General features: G+C 43.0%; 1 protein-coding gene across 9 annotated transcripts in view; it reads left to right on the plus strand.

Moving 5' to 3' along the window:
* LOC104044423 (SET-binding protein-like) overlaps positions 1-19606 on the plus strand; it is a 399734-nt gene that overhangs the window by 71954 nt on the left and 308174 nt on the right. For 7 of the 9 annotated variants that reach the window (XM_064440016.1, XM_064440010.1, XM_064440018.1 and 4 more), the window contains one exon: positions 9289-9372. In XM_064440016.1, the coding sequence (XP_064296086.1) occupies positions 9319-9372 (54 nt within the window). In that variant the 5' untranslated portion in view covers positions 9289-9318. Of the gene's footprint in view, positions 1-4836; positions 5608-6573; positions 6887-9288; positions 9373-19606 lie in introns of those variants that run through there. The other 2 variants (XM_064440014.1, XM_064440015.1) reach the window with 2 other exon arrangements.

Below are 19606 nucleotides of genomic sequence, written 5' to 3' on the forward strand. Positions count from 1 at the left end.
CAGGGGAGCAGCACATGAGCTGATCTCTCTGAACAGGTTAAATAAACAGGACTGTGTCTGGGTTAACTGTCAGTGGTTCTGCTGCTCTCCATTACTTATCTATCTGGGAGCCTGGCCAAGGAGCAGATGCGAGAGGCAGCATCATCACCTCCCTCCTTGTCCTCATTGTGTCTGGCTTTATCCTTCTACTTCTTCTCCTCCCACCCCTTTTTCCTTTTTTTTTCCCCCCCTTTTTCCTAATTTTTTTTCCCCTTTGGCTGAGCAAATAGGCCAGATGGCAGCAAGGGGAACAAACAAGTAAGCTATGGCATATGGGCAGCCTGTTTAATTTCGACTCCTGTTGGGAAGTAGTTTGCAGGGAGATAAGTTACAAAAGCAGAGAAGGAGGAGGTGTGTTGGAGGGGAGGAACAAGAGGAAGGGGTGACCTCTTGTGGGATGAAGCAGCCCAGCCGAGGGAGTCCAGGGCACAGTAAACCCTGGACACATTCCTGACACAAAGCAGTAAATTAGCTGTTTCTGTGTCAGTTTGTGTAGGAAGGCTTGTCGGCTACACACAGGGAGGAAAGATAGAGATGTCTGTCCTCAAACAAGGAGTAGTAGTAGGAGGAGGTGTCTCTGATTTCCAGCTTGCCCACACTCCTCCAGGCAAGCTCCAGCCAGGCTTAGGAGGAGGGATGTGGAGAAGTTTGCCCAGCTGCGGGAGAGGAATCATGTTGCCCATGATGATTTTTAGCTGTGCATATGATTGTGTATGTTTTGCTCATGCATTACTATGAGTATCAACATGAGATCATCCACAGGAGACTTCTTTGAAGCAAAAGGCATGAGTTTTAAAGTGTTGTTACAGACCTAAGTAAAAAGTTGACACAAAACAAAATTAAAGGCAGCTTAGTAATAACGTAGTTTACAGCTACTGCCTTCCCCCCTCCCCTTTTGCACTCATTTTTCTCTCTTCTGTTTTGCTTCTTGGCTTCAATATGTTAACTATCAACTTCTTGCTATCTATTCGCATCATTCATGCATTTTGGATTTTGCTGACTGAGACCAAAGTGGGTCTTACCTTGAATGTGTCTTAGTGATTTAGGGACAAAACTAGAGTTAATTGCACTAACCTATATATACGTGAGGCTTCCTGGCTTCATTTGGATGAACTGGGACTTTTGAAGATGGGGGAGGGTAGATGTACTTTTCTTGGTTTTTATAAATGTGTTGATTTTGTATCAGAACTTAATTGAAATGCAGTTAAAAATGCCTACAAAATTTAGGAATTTGAGTCGTTTTAGTCTCATTGATGCTCAATGAGATTTGGGGTTCCTTGGTACAGGCCCTCATCTCCTTCACCCCAGAGGCATTTTTAAAAATCTCTCATTTTGGCCAGCAACATCTGGATTTTTTCTGTGTGCCCCTTTGTGATGGGAACAAGCATGGAATCCCAATACAATCATAATCCGTGTGGACTATTCAAAGCTCTATGAATATTATCAGCATCCTGACTGGCGGCATGGGACTCTGGCTTGACGTGCCTGTGGATGGGATTCAGCTGTAAGTTCCATGCTTGTGCTTGGCAGGGTGGGAAAACTCTACGAACCAATTAGCTCTGGAAATCTTGAGCCCTGTTGACAGGATGCAGACGATTCTGGACTGCAGTTGCTCTCTGCGTGTGCACAAAGAACTTTTTATATGATATTCATTCTGCAGAGAAGTTTTTATTCACTAGAGAGTCCGCAGAGAAATTATTATGCATTGCTGGCTTGGCGAAGCAGAATTTAAACTTCCAGATCAGGTATTCCTCCACTGATTAGTTTTAACATGAAATAGAAACACAAGTCTATGATTTAAGATAGATTGTTAAATTATGCAAATATCAGAGTTTAAAGCAGGCAAGCAAGCAAAAAAATTGAATTTGAAAAACATACATTTGGACTCAGTAGATATCAAACAAAAAGTGTTATTTCAGTGCAAAGAAAAACATTTTAAAAGGAAAGATTTCAAACTTCTTATCTTCCCAACAAACTTAACCTTTAATCTTTCTCCATCTGATCCCCTGCAGACTCTGTTTTATCTGCAGTGCTAGGGATTGTCGCAACCCTCCATTGTTTCCTACCACTCAACTACCACATCTTTAGGCACTCACCCAACCTGGCTGCAGTTTTCCTCTTTCTACGAATGCAAATTGAGAAGCTTTTTGTCTTACTGTTGATAAACCAGATGGGGACCTCTCCAGTCTTCCTACCTGGGGTTTGAATATCACCTCATCTTGTCTTGCAAGTAGAGTTGGTCTTCCATCCTACCTTGTGCTGGTGAAAAACCTTGTTGAATTTGCTATACTTGTCTGCCCTGTTGCCCTCTGATATCTGGATAACATGCTTACAAGGTAAAACTAGAGCTGTCTTAGAGGAGGAGATAAGGATCATGCTTGTAGTTTCTAAGGTCTCCAGAGTTGTGGCAATAGTAGTGTAGACTCAGTGAAGTAAAGGATGAGTAAAGCATAAAGATTTTTTGTGGAGCCTTAATGCTAAATTCCCCATTTTTTGAGAATAAAATATGTTGAAATTGCTGTGTCCTAAGGAACACTTACTGTTGTTTTCAGTTTCTGTGCACCTAAGTTTCTCCAAATTTGAGGGATGTTACTAGCTCCCACAGCTGTATCTGTTCTGAACATAAGATTGGTGTGACACTTTAAAAGCAAAGTTCATTGGACTTTGACATATCTTCAGTTAAAATGCATGGGAAACGTGCGTCAAAAGCTGCGGACGGCTTTGAAAAATTCAGCCCTTTCTCTTCATCTAGTCCCATTTCAGTACAAAAAAGAAGCATTTTTCAAGTCTGACCTCCTCTAGCGAGCACTCCATCTTGGGCTGTGCAGCTGAGGCGGAGAAAACTTGCATGGTCTGACTCTTTCAAATGTGGCAGCTGAAAAGATAATTAGGACAGGCAAATCCAAACAGTACTTTTGCAAATTGTGTTTATCTTTTTGTGTGTGTGTATTCTAATTCTCCACCTGCCTTCAAAGGGAAGCTGATAAAAAGGATTTGCTTGGCCTTTTTGTTGCTGTAGGGGGAAGAGTGTCATTTGTGTGTGGTGCTGCAAGACAGATGCTGCAGGTGAAACTACCCCAGAGGGGGCAACTTCTGGGACTGAAGCACTTTTTTTTCTTTTTCTCTTCTTTGTAGGTTTTTTGTGCTGTGGGACCAGGTCCTTTATGGCATGTGGGAGCAGGCAAGGGTTTATGGAACATCAACTCCATCAGCAGCAGTGGCAATCACATAATGCTTTGGTCTTTTGTAATAGATTTTGTATGTATGTAAGCTGAAAGTATGGCCAGGAGGGAAGGGGATGTGAAATGCTGGGCGCTTTTTTTTTTTTTTTTTTTTTCTTGGAAAGAGCCCGTCTGAGCTTTTCAGGCTCAGGGAGGAGAGAGAGCGTGCATATGTGCCCATACAGTTGCTCCAGTGGGGGGAAAAAAAAACCTGTTTGTGGTTCACACAGGAGGAATTTCTGATGAAGACAACAGTGCAAAGCAGAAAGGCACATCCTGATCTCTAGCAAGTGAGGGGAACACTCATGCGTGCGCACACATACTCTCCAGGCGCTCTGCATAATACATGCAAAGCGCTGCCCTTTCATGAACGTAACCTATGGCGGCTAGGATGCAGCTGGCCAGACCTTGCCATTAATAAACTGGGAACATTCTTCTCCTTTTTAGTCCCTTTCAATGCCAGCCCTGCAGTTTGATCTCCCTTGAATACTGCTCCTCCTCATTTGGGGTTTCAATTCTGAGACGATTCGGTGCATTGTTTGAGGTTGCAGGATGTCGGATTGATTTTTGAAGCTTTTGTATTGACTCCGGGCTCCTGAATGAAGCTGTCATGTGTGTCTGTGGTTGGCTAGCAGGCTGTCCAGCTGCAAGCTGTGCCTTCCTTTGTTGTTTAGGCCTCACTGAGCTGAGGGAAGAGGCTCATTTCAGGGTGATTTACCACCACCCAAACACCAGCTGTCTGTTGTACTGCTGCTTGCCTCTACCTTGGATTCAGTTCCTGTTTCACTTAGTTTCCCCCTTCTTCTCTCCCACTCTACCACTGTAGGCACTTGGGCACCGGTTCTTCAAGATGCATGGATCACCCTGACAGAACAGCATAAAAAACCATAAACAATTAATACATTGTTCTTCCTAATGTCATTTATGCACCCATGGAGGTTTTTTTAGGGTTCACTGGTGCAGTGCTATACACATGTTTTCTTCTTGGTGAAAGACTGAACTATGGCCCTAGGGAAAAAAAATAGTAATAAAACCACCATGTTCCTCTTGGCTTGTTACTAAAAGTAGCCTATAGTGAAAAACAGTAATGATTTTGTTTAAAAACAGCCATTAAGCTCAGTGGCAGGACAACAGACTGAACCGTACAGCATGCCTGGTGCAGGATGTCAGGGGAGGTAGCTACAAATGTGTTCTCTGGTCCTGGAAATGTTGGCATATTTGGGTGGATGGAGGAGGAGTCAGAGGAGGACAGCATCGCCTCCCTATATGCTTGTCATTCCTGAGCAAGCACGATTGCTGTGTTTATGAGGGTATCATGTTGGAGAGCTATTTTGGTGGCGTAAGACAGGAGAGGAAGAAAAGGAAAGAGGCTGCAAAGTGCTGCTCAGCTCAGCTTTAGAAAGCTCTTTCAGAAAAGTACTTTTTGAAGTGCCAGGCTGCTTCAGCAGCTGAAATGCTGATAAAAACCTTGGAAAGGCCATGCTGGAAGCTGTTCTTTTCCCCAGGTTGCCATGGACCAAGGCTCAATTATCCTTTCTGTACCTCACGTTTTCATCTGTTGGTGGGGGATGTTTTGAGGGTATTGCAAGGCAGGAGAGATGGAGAGTGCATGAACAGCTGAAAGCCAAGGCCAGATTTGGCTGGTCCGACCTTCCAGGGGCCAAGTGGAGGTAGGTTGCACCAGGTCTGTGGGGGTGAGGCTACTGCCAGTATTTTTGATGGCTGTTGCTCAAAACTGAGGGAGACTGATGGAACCAAGCAGGTCAGAGCCCAGCTGGACCCACCAGCGGCTGCAAGGTGCACGGCATAGTGATGTTAAGCTGAGCCCACCTCTTGGGCTGATCTTTCCAGCTGCAGACTTCAGAGAATGGGAGGAAGATGGGATCCTCCAGTTAATCCCAGCCAGCTCCTCCTGGAGCACAGAGCCTGGCAGCTCCACAGAGGCCTGCTGGTGCCATGTGTGTCGCATCTGACTCCTTTAAATGGGGCTGGCAGCTCCACATGGGACCTCTCTGAGCAACATGGCAGCACCGGGGCTCACTGCAGCCTCCAGGGTTTCCCTGGCAGTGGGGATTTGTGTGTGCCCCTGGGCCTCCCCCTAGAGCTGCTGGCGTGAAGTGAGTCATGACCGGCCCTCATTTGACTTCTGGGTGATGCAGTTTGGTGTTTCTCAACTACAGGCTGTTAAAACTGGTGACTGATCAGCTACTGTCACCTGTGTAGCTGAGATAATCAAGCCTGTTACTATTACTGATACTATTTTTCTTCTTTTTCTGCAAACTTTGGCCAACTGCTGGAGCCTGTGGTGCAAGGAGGAGGGTGAGGCCAGCGAGACTCCCTATAAGAGGTGGGATAATGGGACCTATGTGCTTTACTCTTCAGTGCTTGCCGAGGAGCCTTCTTGCTCTTTTCCTTGGGAAAAGGGATGTCTGATGATAGGTGGGAGCCAGCAAGCTCCTCCATTGGAAATCCTTGTGCCTACCTACTTCTAAACCAGAGCATCGCATCAAGAGCAAACAGCACGCAAGCATTAGTAGCAATATACCTGTGAGATTTCAAGACCACTGTGCTCCTCCCCAGTCCTGTTATTTAAAAGGCCACAAAACACGGAAATGATGCTCCATAAATTAAGACCAAACGTCTCTAGTACTCAGTGTGATGAGGCTCCTATCTTTGCAATGTTCTCTCTCTCCCCTGCAAGCACCAGGCACTGCTGGACAAAGGAGGGAGAGATATATTAGGAGGTGACAACCACAGCAGGATAGCCCCAGTGAGGCGTTTGAATTTCTTAACAAACTCCTTGGGCACTAGAAACTGTAAAATAACATACAGATAAAGAAATAAAAAAATCACCCTTAGCACCCTGGAGGGCTCTGTTTTAGATTGCTGAATAAAAGCTGAAGTTGCATATGCACGTTTAATGTAACACAAGGCATGTGCTGCGGAAAAGTGTGCTTTCTTCTAATCTGGTTCCAGACATAAGCATCCAAATAAAAGCCCCTTTCCCTATCCTCATTGAACTGCCTGGTGTATGCGAGGAAACCACTGAATGACAAGGCCTCCATCTGCTCTTGAACAGAGTTGTGACTGGCTGCAAAGGTTGTCCTACACTTTTTTTTTTTGCCTTTCAACTTAGTTGCCTAATGTTAGACACCTATCCCCAAATTAAGTACCCACTCATAATAGGCTTTTCTGAAAAAAAGTGGAGGTAGTAGCTAATTCAGGTGATGCACATTAAGAGAGGCGTACCTGCAGCTGGAAAATGAGATGGGATTATTCATCCAGTGCATTGCTTTCATTTGCTTTTTTTAAGGAATGGAATCATAGAATCATAGAATCATTAAGGTTGGAAAAGACCTCTAGGATCATCAAGTCCAACCATCAACCCAACAATACCATCTCTCCTAAACCATGCCCTGAAGTGCCATCTCTACATGTTTTTTGAACATCTCCACCACCTCTCTGGGCAGCCTGTTCCAATGCCTGACCACTCTTTCAGTAAAAAAATTTTTCCTAATATCCAATCTAAACCTCCCCTGATGCAGCTTGAAGCCGTTTCCTCTCGTTCTATCGCTAGTGACCTGGGAGAAGAGACCAACACCCACCTGGCTACAACCTCTTTTCGGGTACTTGTAGAAAGCAATGTCTCCCCTCAGCCTCCTCTTCTCCAGACTAAACCCCAGTTCCCTCAACCTCTCCTCATAAGACTTGTTCTCTAGACCCTTCACCAACTTTGTTGCCCTTCTTTGGACATGCTCCAGCACCTCAATGTCCTTCTTGTAGTGAGGGACCCAAAACTGAATGCAATATTCAAGGTGTGGCCTCTACATTCTTGTACTGTCAGGGATAAAGAAAAAAAAAAACCATCAAGTTTTAGGTTCATATTCTCTCTCTGCTCTTAATTTTCCAGGTGATTATGGGCAAGATCTTGCAATTTCTCTCTGTTAAATAAAGCTGGTGATACTTCCAGCCAGACAGGAGAACATGGCCATGGTTTGCCATGAGCTGAGGTTGCATGACAATATATCCTATAAGCCAGAGTGGGGTCTAAAAGTGGGAGGTTTTCCTTGGTTTGTGGTGTAAAATGGGCTGGAGTATCTTTTTCAACATAATGACTTTTCAGTGGATACTGGGACAAGTTGACCGCCAGCAAGTCATGTATGGATCCCGTTTCCTAAATACAAGTGTATGTTGCTGCTATAGGCACCCTAAGGTATCCTGACTGTCCATCAGCTGCCTGTTAGGAAATGCACAGGTCTCCCTTAGGTCCTTTTCTATCTCTACCTTGTCTCATATACTGTGGGGTATCTAGAAAGTCTCCTTTGGTTAGACAGACAAGTCTCTCCCTGTGCCTCTCTAACATAATAATTTAATACAACTGCTTTAAATTTTAATCACTTTCTGGGGAATGGTTTTTGAATTTAAGAGATTACAGACTAATTGCTGAAGGACTGTAGTAATGGGACAAGAGCAAAATACCTTTGATACATGGGAGTCACAGGCAGAGGATGCCAGTTGGAAGTAGTCTCCTGAAAATCGCAAAGTTTGACAGGTTGCAATCAGCAACCCAAACATTGGGTGTTTTGGTTAGGTGTCAGGTGTATGTACAGCCTTTTCAGTGTTGTTTTTTTCCCAGTGTCTCTTTTGGAAAGAGGAGAAAAGATAATTTTTGCACATTATCTGACCTTGCTGGGACTTGTGAGATGCTGGGGTCACCAAGTAAGAGACCTCACCACACCTGGCAGGTTGCAGGCTCTCCCAAGGTGACCAGAAGTTTATCTGCCTGTTTGTAATTCCTGCCATCAAGGGTCATCTCTCTGCTGTGCCCTGACATTGAGCAATGGCTGCAATTCCTTTTAATTGTGCCCTTTCCCTTATAATTTAGGGCAAAGTGCTTCCACTTGGCTAAACTAATTAACTGCTTTAATGTTGAGGTATCCTTTTCCATATAAATTCATCCAGCTGAAATCTTATGACTGTCCATGGCTGCATGCGAGTAGATTCTCCCTCAATTACCCAACAGATGTTGATAGTGTTTATTTTTCAGCTGCAGATGGCAAAAGTCTGAAAAAAGGCAATGTCTCTGTGTGTGTGTCTATGGGAAAGCAAGTAATTGTGATGGGTTTATGGGGACTCAATTGGCTGTGTTACTGTTTGAGCTTGAGGAGCATTTTGACGAAACCTGGAATCCCAGCCCCTTTCTGCCATAGTGATTTATCAAAACATCCAGCTGATAAGCTCTAAAAATGCTTTGGTGAATATCTAGAGCAACTCAACCCCTGGAAAAGAAACAGGTTAACATGAGGGACTTTGCTGCTCAGATCACACTCAGTCAACCTGATGGGTTGTCAACGAAAAGTAGGTGGTTGAGCTCAGCTTATTTCCCAAACTGTTGGCTGTAGGCAAAAAGAGGGAGAGGTGACCCTGTGTGTTATTGATGCTGCAGGGTCTGTGTGAACAAATTGCGGTGTTGGGTGAGGGTGGGCTGTTGAATTCCTCGCAATGACTTGCCAGTGGTTATATGGACCAGTTGTCTAAATGTGGACAAGTCACACCTGTAGACTTTATTTCACTAAATCTAGCTGCACTAGAAGCAAGTAAGCACTAACTTGGTAATGGTGAACAGAAATGCTGGTGTATGAGTTTTACCTCAAGTCACTCCAGTTCAGTAATTGTACTCCCTGAGTATGGTAGACTTGTTCCTGTTCATGTATGTGTATGAAAACATTGGGTTAAAATAACCTGTTCTTTTTCAGCTTGGCTTGCCCATTTTCCCACTGTGTTTTTCTATATGCCTTGCTTTCCTTCTGCCCCTGTCTATGTGATTCTGTGATGTTTGGCCTTTGGGGAAGTCTCCTTGGCAGCTTGGGAGCTACCCCTCTGTGGAAGGGTATCTCCCAGCAATGCAGGATGAGTCCACAGGCTTCCCTAATGCCCTTTCTTCCCCTGCTTCTGGTCATAAATACAAGCCTCTTGGTCTTCGGTGGTTCAGATTGCGCTGATGTTTTTCTTGACTTATCTCTTGTAGGGAAAAGTCATTGGAGATGCAAAACTGCTCATGAGTTGTGGTTGCAGAAAAGGGAAAAAAGCTCAAGTGAAAGACTCAGATCAGGTCAGTCAATATGTATCCTAACCGGTGGAAATAAAAAAATGTGTTAACATCTGATTGATTTGAACTGTGTTGTTGCATATCGGGGTTCCTGGACACAAATAGTGTCTTTGGCATGGCTGACAACGATACAACATTCATGTTTTTATATTTGTTATTTGTAGAAAAACCCTCAAGCAAGATCAGGGATTCATTGTACTAGGAGCTGCTAATGCCCTAGCCTGACTTATTCCCATGTGGTTTATTTATTCATGAATACTGTTCCTTTATAAAAATCCACTCCAGGCAATGCCTTTCTTAAAGAATACTGCACTTCCTTGCTGGCTAAATGCATGCAACCTTTGGTCTTGTACTGTAGCTGCCGGGATGGGTGATAGTTACAGAGAAACATGCCGTTTGTTGCGTGCTTTTGTTCTGAAGTGACACCATCACAAGATCATTCTTTATTGAGGTTCCTCATGACAGACGTAAAAACTTTTTCACAAACTGATGGCCAGGTTTCAATAGTCATTACTTGGAATGAATGGCCCCTTATTCTAAAATTGGTCAAATTGATGTCAGTGGGATCACTTGTAGGGTTCAGTAATTGCAAGCAAGGTGGACTGTGCTCTGAATGACAGAGAAGAGACAGACAGAGACAGAGACGACCTGAAGAGACAGGTGGTCTCTTCCTACCTCCTAACATTTTGCACTTATTCAGACCAGCTGAGTTTGTCCCTGTCAAAATTTTCAGTTATTGCAGCTTTCTGGCTTTGCAGCTAAAGGGAAGTTTGAATCCAGAGATCATTCGTTCCAAAGATGGAAAAAAAATTTACTTGAGCAGAAACGTTTTATAAATATTGGGTCATCCAATGTTAAAAGTGGTAGAGTGAAGCAGTTTATCTGAAATATCAAATAACTTTGCTCTCTAATGTACCTTGTGAACAACCTGTGACCAGGTATAGACCTAAAGCAGATACAATGTCCACAAAGCTCCAGGAGCGCCCGATAATTTATTTAGTGATGGGAAAAGAGATGAATTCTCAGGAGGAAAAATATTTTTCATATTCAACATGCATGTTCATCAACCCTAATTAATAATGATGTCTCTGAGTCTTGTTTTGTTAATGTGTGAGAAGATCTGAGAACAGATTTCTCCATTCTGTGGTGGACTCTGTTGTGAGGAATGTTGGTCACGCTTATAAATGCTTTGTAGGATTGTGTCTTTCACTGATGATTTTTTTTCTTTAATTAGTATTTTCAAAATAACATTCATTGTCATGAGCTATAATATCAGTTCACCATCAAGACAAGGACTCATTAAACTTATTAAACTCATTAGACTTTTATTTAAAGAATAGCTTCCCATTCTCTCAAATGCAAGCTTAATTCTTTGCATGTTGAGGTTCTAACACACCAGGAGAAAATTAATTTAGAAAAGAAACACTTTTACCAATTTTAGTCTTTTGTATTTTGATGTACTCTGGTTGAATCACTCTTGATTTACAACAGGACTAGAGCAGGGTCAGATCGCTTTTAGTAGAGATTAAAACTGAAATGGGAATGTCTTGATTGCAAAGAGGTTTTACAAAACATGATCTCTAACAAGCTCTGAGTGTTGGACCTAAACTTCATTGATGGCAATACTTTAATTATAGAGTAGGCAATAGTTTTCAGAGGGGAAAAAAATCCCATTCTCTTTTATGTTTTCTGGGACAGTAATAAATTATTCTTTGTGTTCGATTACTTCCTGAAATCTAATTTTTGATGTCTAGTGATGTGCTGACCATCTCAGTAACTCTTTTTTGCTGTATCAGCATAAACTATTGGGCAAGTGCTTGCTCCAGAGGCTGTAAAGCTAATTCGTTGTGCCCCTGGCAGGGTTCTGTCAGTATTTCAGGGGATAGAATTTGGATGGGGAAGAAACTAGTACAGGAGGGTTGGTGGCAGCATGGAACATTTGTCTGTGAATGCAGGGCCTCAGCTCAGCTCATAAATTATCCCCTGGGCCTTGTAGATAAACACATACTTCTATGGTGGCTTCAGCTGGGAAAGGCAAACACTTGCCGATGGTTGTAGGGTAATCCTTCAGGACACCAACTGCCAGAAAACCAAGGAAGCATTATTTTAGGAACAGCTTGTTTCACTTTGTGAAGGGGAAAAACACTGCACTGGATTTAGTTTTGTTTGCTGAGCTTTACCCCCCCCCCTCCTGCGTCCTGTCTTGGATTTTAAAGATTTACCTTCACCATTGTTGTTGGGGGCTTTTTCTTTCTCTTTTTTTCAGTCTTGCTTTGTGTTTTCCTGTGATGCCTCTGTAAATTTGTATGAAAATGCAACTTAGTTTTCATTTTCATGAAAGTACACATAAACAGGCATGTAGTTTTTATACCATTAACTATTTAAAAGTTTGGGACTAACCAGCTACATTTTGGCTGAATTTTTGTGAATGGTAGTGCTTTGCAAAGATTTTGATTTTTTTCATTCTTTCAAGTAAATTTGGAAACTTGCAAAAAGTCCTAGACACACTGCCCCACCAGTGAAAATCCCCAGCTGAACCAAGTCATTACTCCATTGCTGAGGATTTAATTTACTGGAATTTCTTCAGTGCCTCTAGAAGAGAAGGCACCTTAACCTCCTTGACCTGAGACTTGCTTCCCTGAGTCTGGCATCCAAAGGCACCTATCTGCATGGTATTTTCCATGGTGCAAGTCACCAGTGTGTAAATCCTGGCCCTGTCACTGTTGAGGGCAGAAGTCCAAAGAGGCTCTCATGGGGCTGAGATTTCGCAACAGTCACAAGGAACCCACTTGGTGGACCAAAATGCTGTAGAAAATTTAGTCTCAGAAAACTTTTTTAAAAGCTGGAAATCTCTTCCTCTCAATGGGCTCTGACTGGGGACAGGAGGTATTTGAATGAGAGAGTCACCAGCTGCCTTTTCTCTGGACCTCCCAAATTCATACAGCAGTTGTGCTTTGGTAATTGCTGAATCTATTGCTAAGCATCTGTGTTCCTGGTGGCTGGGAAAGTTTTTTGGTTTCATTCATCTGTTGTGTGGAATTGAAGCAGTTGTGAAATGGAACTTGGGTGGGTATGTCCTCATTCTTTGAATTTATGTAACTTTTGGAGGAATGATGTTATGAAAGAAACTTCCTAAATGTAAGCCTCTGAACAAAAGAGATTGAGGTTATGGGTGTCCTTTGCAAGTTCAGCTGTAATAGGTTTGTGTTGCAGTGGGTTACACCTCCGTTCATACAATGCCATTGGTAAGCTGACATTTCTAATGACCTTTTATAATAATTTATTTCCTTTTCTCACTCATTTTATGAATAGTCTTGTACTCACTTCAAGAGTTTCCCACCCTGTGGTCTCCTCTTACAGTTCATATTCATTTCAAAATGGGTTTGGCTTCCTGTAAAGTGTAGTACAGTGTAGACTGAAGTTCAATAGAGCCTTTCCTTTCTACAGGAAAGGGGGGGACCAAAAAACTCATAGTGCCCTTTTTTGCAGGAAAGGCTTCAGAAATGGCAGTCAGCAAATTGCTTTTCTTCTTTTGAAGCAGTTCTGAATGTATGCTCTAACATGGTGCTCTGCCCCTGTTTGAGATGTAAAATTTAAGGCTCTGACCTTTTCTAGTGAGTGATGATCCCATGGCACTTTCCCTCCTGAGTTGGAGCATGCAAGTCCTGGCGATGACGTTTTGTCCAGGCTCTCATTCAGGAAATATATTCTGCCAACTTCACTTGACCCTGTGCCTTCAGTGGGACACATTATTCTTCATTTCCTGCCCTAAATTACTGTGTATTGCCACCTTGCCTTGAAGGGTCCTTTGTTCCACCTCAGAGGTAGGTTCATTTTGGTGGTGGATGAAGGGAAGCTGTACAGTTTTGAAAAGCAATTTGAGAACCCTCTGAATGAAAATTGCTTCACACATGAAAAAAATAGTGTTGTTAGTTGTCATTGTCAGCCTGAAATCTTGAATTTGAAAGGGACATTTATACTCCTCAAAGGCAAACATGCAGCAGCATGCTAAAGCAGCTGAAGAAAATGCTGTCTCATGCCATTTCAGGCTCTGACAATCCCAGGGAGCATTATTAACTATTTTGTTGTTTTCAATGATCTCTCCACATGGGTGGAGAGGGGAAGAGTCAGAAGAGAGAAGCTATACTGCTAAGCCACTCCAAGCAGTCCCATGCCCTTCGTGTTAGCAGCTTACCTGCTGTGAGGAGACTCAACCAGGGCAGGGACAACATGCAGATGAATGAGGAAAAGGCATAGGTGATGATTTGGACTTGTCCATTTGATTATGATATAGTAAGGACCACCTTTTCCCATCACTCTGGCATTCTGGCTGAATTTGCTGCCTTTCCCACTCTGTCTTGTTCCCATTTCCCCTTAGCAGATGCCAATGTGTGAAGACATCATGGCAAGGTCAGTATCAGTCAGCCACCTTTTAGATGACAGATGCCATGTGAATCCAGATCCCATCTACTCTGAGGTTCATGCAAACTGAAAAGCAAGCTCAGAGCTGCTGAGAACTGTGAGGTGCAAGGAAAGTGCAAAGGCTTTGTGGAGGGTGGCAGATGGAGAGAAGGACCTGCTTGTTGGAGTGTTGTGCTTGCAACTTTGTGGAACACTTCACACCTATCTTGGCAGGGGTGCAAAATGCTACCCAAGCAGAATGGTGGCAGTTTGCACCCTCCTTTTACTCACATTTCATGATGTCAAGACAAGATGAAATTCAGGTCCTAAATCTCATCAGGTCATCTGTCTGGAATTGTACCCAGTATGGTTGTTCTGCATTCAGCAAATATTCAGTCATGACAGTGGTTATTAATGGAAAATGTGTTCAGTTGAATTTTCCAGCAGCTCAGGCAATGACTCTTCCTGATTTTCTTGTGGGAGATATGTTCTGCTGTTGGGTCGACCATGCTGATAAGAATATTTTTCTGTTGCTCCATCTAAACAGTCTCTTGTTCCTTATATCCTTTTACTCCTTGTTATATCCCACTTCATGAGTTTCTTGTTCATGCATATGAGTCTGGTTTGGTGAGAGACAGTAGCAGTCTAAGATACCCGTGTACCTTGGGTTTAAAGTTTCCTTATATAGGTCAAAACCAGTTTTTAAAATATTACCTCCTAGAAGCCACTCAGAAAGCTCTGTCAAATAAAACTAACCAAAGTGGTCTTTGTAGAAGAAAAAATAAATCCCTTCTGCAGGGGAGAAATCATTCAAGCTACAGTTTGAAAGTCTTTATAGCAGGTGGAAGATGAAGTGGTTCAGTATCTATGGAGTCAGCTCACCCTTCAGAGATGCTGGTTCAGTCCCTCAGTCTGCCACAGGTTTCCTATGCAACCAGATGTGTGCGTTAATTCCCATAAGACCTCAGCTCTCTTTATAAAGCAGTGAAAGCAGCATGGATATCCTTCATGTTAAAGAGTGGGGTTACTTGGATATTAGGGTGGTGTAGGCCTTGCCTGAGGTAGGTTAACATTGACTTGAAAGATAGCAACGGCTCCTACTAGCATCACAACAGAGGGATGTTTTATTCTTTTTTTAATGTTGTATCTTAAGAAGAACAAGACAAAAATCTGATCGGGGGGGGGGGGGGGGAAGGGAAGAAAAAGCCATATGATTCACTGCAGGACTAAATCCCCCCTGCAACTGGTTCCAGCCTGGATAATATATTCACAGCTGGCCCTCAAAACCAGACAACATAACCTTAACTAACACAACATTACTAAGGCACAGCTGTAATGGGATCATTCTGCTATGGCTCATGGGCACATTTTAAGTGTCATCAATTTAGTCTACAACTGGAGGCTGTTAAGTGCAAAACCATTTTAGCAAGTGCATCTTACATGCAGGAATGATTGAATATTAATGGCTTTTCTTTTGCTGAGAAAAAATACGGAGAGGAAAATGAAGAGCCACAGGAAACCTCACTGTCCTTCCTCAGGTAGTGAAGTTTGTTTTTGGAGGGCAGCAGAATCAGTCTAGGAGCTGAATAGGTGGCCAGAAAATTGTCTCTCATTCTCCAATGCTGATTTGTTCTAAAAACTTAGCCAAGTTATTTCACCTTAGTTTTCCTTCTTAGTCTTATCTCTTCAAAGATGTGAGTTATTTGACAGAGTAGTTATTTCACTCCATTATTGGGATGGGCTAGACTCTACCTGCACAACACTGAGACTGAGCAAATGGGGAAAAACTATGAGGGATGAGGCCCTGTATTTTGTCCCACCAAAGATGCCCATCATTGACTATTTTGGTAGTTGACGTCAAGCCCTTTAAAAAGAGCTCAAAATATTTTGCAACTGAATGGGAAATGTGATTACCATACCCTGAAGCTGGGGTCAGAAAAGATGATAAAATTACCTTTTCCAACCCTATGTCCTTCTCAATATGTCCTGGGCTGCTTGGTCTTTTACCTTGTTGTTGTGGTTCAGCCCCAGTTGGTAGCTACACACCACGCAGCCGCTCTCTCACTCCCCCCACCCCTCTGGGATAGGGGAGAGAATCGGAAGAGCAAAAGCAAAAGAAAAAAAACTTGTGGGTTGAAATAAGAACAGTTTAATAATTAAAATAAAATAATAATGATAATAATAATAATAATATAATAAAAAGGTAAAGGGAAAAAGGGAAAAAAGCCAAAACACAAACGATACAGCTGCTCACCACCTGCCGACCAACGCTGTTGGTCCACGAGCCGCGATTGCTGCCTCCCTCCCCCAGCCAGCCCCTCCCAGTTAACATACTGGGCATGACATTACATGATATGGAATATCCCTTTGGCCAGTTTGAATCTGCTCTCTTAGCTGTGCCCCCTCCCCTCCTGGCTTCTTGTGCACCTGGCAGAGCACGGGAAGCTAGAAGAGTCCTTGACTAGTATAAGCACTACCTAGCAATAACTAAAACATTGATGTGTTATCAACATTATTTTCATACTAATTTCAAAGCACAGCACTATAGCAGCTAGAGTGAAGAAAATTAACTCTATCCCAGCTAAAACCATGACACTTGTGATGTTGTTGGCATGGGAAAACATGATGGGGTGGTGCAAAAGTTTCCATTTGGATATGGATACTTGTGTTGTCTATAGGTGTTATGGGCCAAGACTTGGGTAAGTGTCCTGAGGCTGCCTGAGTATCCATGTAAACAAAATGACAAGAAGATGCTAGCCACTTTCCATGAACTCTGTGTTCCCTGGTGCTGCAAGGTCGGAGCTGCTGTAGGCTTTTTGCAGGGCACTCCTATAGTTTGACTTTAGATGACTGACTGACTGACTGTTTTGTTGAGACTTCCATGCCTCCCTCCACTGACTGTCAGGTACGGAGGCTCTGAGTTGAACCATGGCTATCTTCATAAGGAAGTCAATTGAAATATCTCTTTCAACATCCTCCCTAGAGGTCAGTGGTTGTACTTAGAAAACAAGGGAATGATTCCTGATGAATAACAGCCTGCAAAAGCTTTTATATTCTCTTTTTATCATTATCAAATCATGCTGAAAGGGGCTGCAAGGTGAAGAAGCTCTCAAGCTTCATTTTCGAGAAGTTGCTAGGATGAAGAAAGGGCATTTCAAAATCAGTACTGAAGCTTGTATTCCAAAGAGCAAATGGGAGAGTCATTATAAGATGCTTTACTTCTCATCTCTAATTCCCCATATTCATAATTTAAGCCCTGTCATTTGGATTTATCCTCTGTGGCCTGCAGTGACACCAGGAAAAGTCCTTTTTAATTCTGTGGCAAAAATATAACAATGTTGCAGGATAGGATCATATCCCCACAGAAGTTTAGGGCTTAAATGTTTCATGTTGGGCACCAGATTTTGCTGTCTTCTGCCCCTTCCATTTGTCCCCCTCCTCCTTCCTCTGCTGTTGTACATCAATCATCCTCTTTCCTAGAGGCTAGGATGCAAACAGCGTAATCCCAGAGAGAAAGGATACTGATACAGCCAATCCTGCACATGACTATTGCTCTGTCCTTGGAGATGCCATCGCTAAATCTAACAATAGGCTTTTGCTGATGGGAGTGTTTCAGCTAGACTGGAGAAAGCAATAGGGGCAGTAATCGAAGAACCCAGCTTTGCCATTGTTGGGTGATCTGTAGTATCTCCATCCACTTCTATTTCAAGTGGCTTTCTAAACTTCTCTTTCCTTTATTACTTTTTGGTTTGCCTTATCTTGGCACTTACAGCATCATAAATACAGTTTCCTCACTGGCAATATTTTTAATTATGACCTGGAAATGAACCTTAGACCTGACTTGGCCAACTCAACCAAACTATTCATAACACATAAAGGATTGGTGTTGAATTAACTAATGGCTTTAAAATAAGGAAGGCTTCCTGTATAGGCTGCTTTTTGAAGAATATACCACAAGCTCAAATGTTATTCTGTTAAATGGCCTTCAGAAGATATTTTTGGGTTTGTTGGAGGTGTTTTTTTTTTGTTTGGAAGTCAGGAATGTGTTTAGAGGACGTGGTGTTACTCACCTCTAGAAAAATCCCACAACAATATATTCAGGAGAAGCAGATGAACAACGGTTCACTTCTGACAAGTCCAGGCAGTGAGAGCTTGTTCCAGCAGCACTGTCTCCCTGCTCCTGTGTTTATTGAACTGGACTTGGGATTACATGATATTCTGCTGGCAAGTTTGGGAATGAACTTTGGTAGGAACCCAGTACTTTCTCTCATCTGCTAAGCCGTTATTAAACCTCACTATTACTTTTTCTAACTCCCCTCTGGACTTTGAATTACACTGTAGTGAACATAGCACACATGAGTAAGAGCTTAAGGTTTTGCTCATTTGGGTGGTCCCATTAAAAAGACCAGGTTTTCTGTTTTGGCTGCAGAGCCATTCCAAACATTGCTGCTGTTTTTCTTCCCCAGCATTTCTCACCTACCTTTTTTTTTTCTTTCTTCTTTTTTCTTTTCTATGCCCAGTCTATTAATATGCATTTTAACCAGTTAGCTTTGGAACCAAAATATTAACTTCATAGGAGGCAGCTTTTCTGAAGGTTCATAAAATATGTATTGGAACTGGGAATATAAAATGCTTCCATTTTGTAGCAGACAAAATGTATAAAGTGCTGAGTGAAAATTGAGAGCAACCCGACTTAAACCTTTGAAAATCACTGCCAGTTCCAATATGCTGTATTTATTTTGACTTGGAAGGCTCAATCTGGTCCAGATGAGGATATTTGGTTGGGAGCACATGTGTCCGTGCAGAGCTGGGGAGGGAAGCCTGCAGGATGCTTCAGCTTCAAGGTGTTGAGCTTCCAGGGAGCAACAGTGGGAGCAGGGTGGGCAGCCTGTTTATGTGTTGATCCTGGCATCAGAGCATAATGCTGGGGTGGAGGTGTTGTAATGTTTAAGTTGATTTCTTTTAAGGCGGGGGGACAGTGTAGCGTTTGTATCCTCAGCTGTTTGCTGGGTAGGGTAAGTGGAGGCAAAGCTGGATGTGCTCTCAGAATTTGGGGATGGGGGAATATATTTAGGTAGGGGTGTCTGTAGTTACTCATTTCTATGTCTCCACATGGCAGAGAGCCTGTTATTTAATTTGTACAGCTCTGTCTTTCAGCTTGCCATCTTTAACCCTTGCCCTCTCAGCACCTGATATCTGCTCAGCATCATTTTATTTTCCCTTCCCTCTGCTCCTGCATCTTCCCTTACTCCTCTCATCGACAAGATTAATAGCTCAGGCATTTGTTTCTATGACATTTCACTTTTCTCTCCTGGAGCTCTATCTCTGCAGCTCACTGCTCCATCCCAGCAGGTGGGAAAGGCTCCCGTGCCCTCCCCAAGAAGCCCTGTCCTCCCCCCTCCCCGACTCCCTGCCAGCAGCCTGTTTGCTAACAGTTTGCACGAGGAAGCTGCCTCTATAAAAATAAACTGTGCTGAAATCTGAGAGACAGAAACCACGCCAACCTCACACTTCATTATTGGTAATGACAACCTATTTGATTTACATTTGCAAACAGTAGCCTGCATATGCTCCTCACCATGGAGCCCTTCTCCCTGCACTGTCTTCTGTGCATTCAGATTCCCTGTGCCTAGTGCTTTGTGGTTTGCTTGCTCTGAGCCACAGACACCCCTGCTTAACAATTAAAGTATGTTAAAAAGCCTGTTAAGTCACTGACTTAATTGCCTGGTTACTCACCGCCAACACAAGGTTGCCATCTGCAAAGGGCTTGAGCCTCTTCCCCCAACCACTTTTACCTTTATAAGATTTTTTTTTCCTCACAGACAGCTTTTATTGC

The sequence above is a fragment of the Phalacrocorax carbo genome (genome assembly GCF_963921805.1).
Source record: "Phalacrocorax carbo chromosome W unlocalized genomic scaffold, bPhaCar2.1 SUPER_W_unloc_6, whole genome shotgun sequence".
Classification (NCBI taxonomy): domain Eukaryota; kingdom Metazoa; phylum Chordata; class Aves; order Suliformes; family Phalacrocoracidae; genus Phalacrocorax; species Phalacrocorax carbo.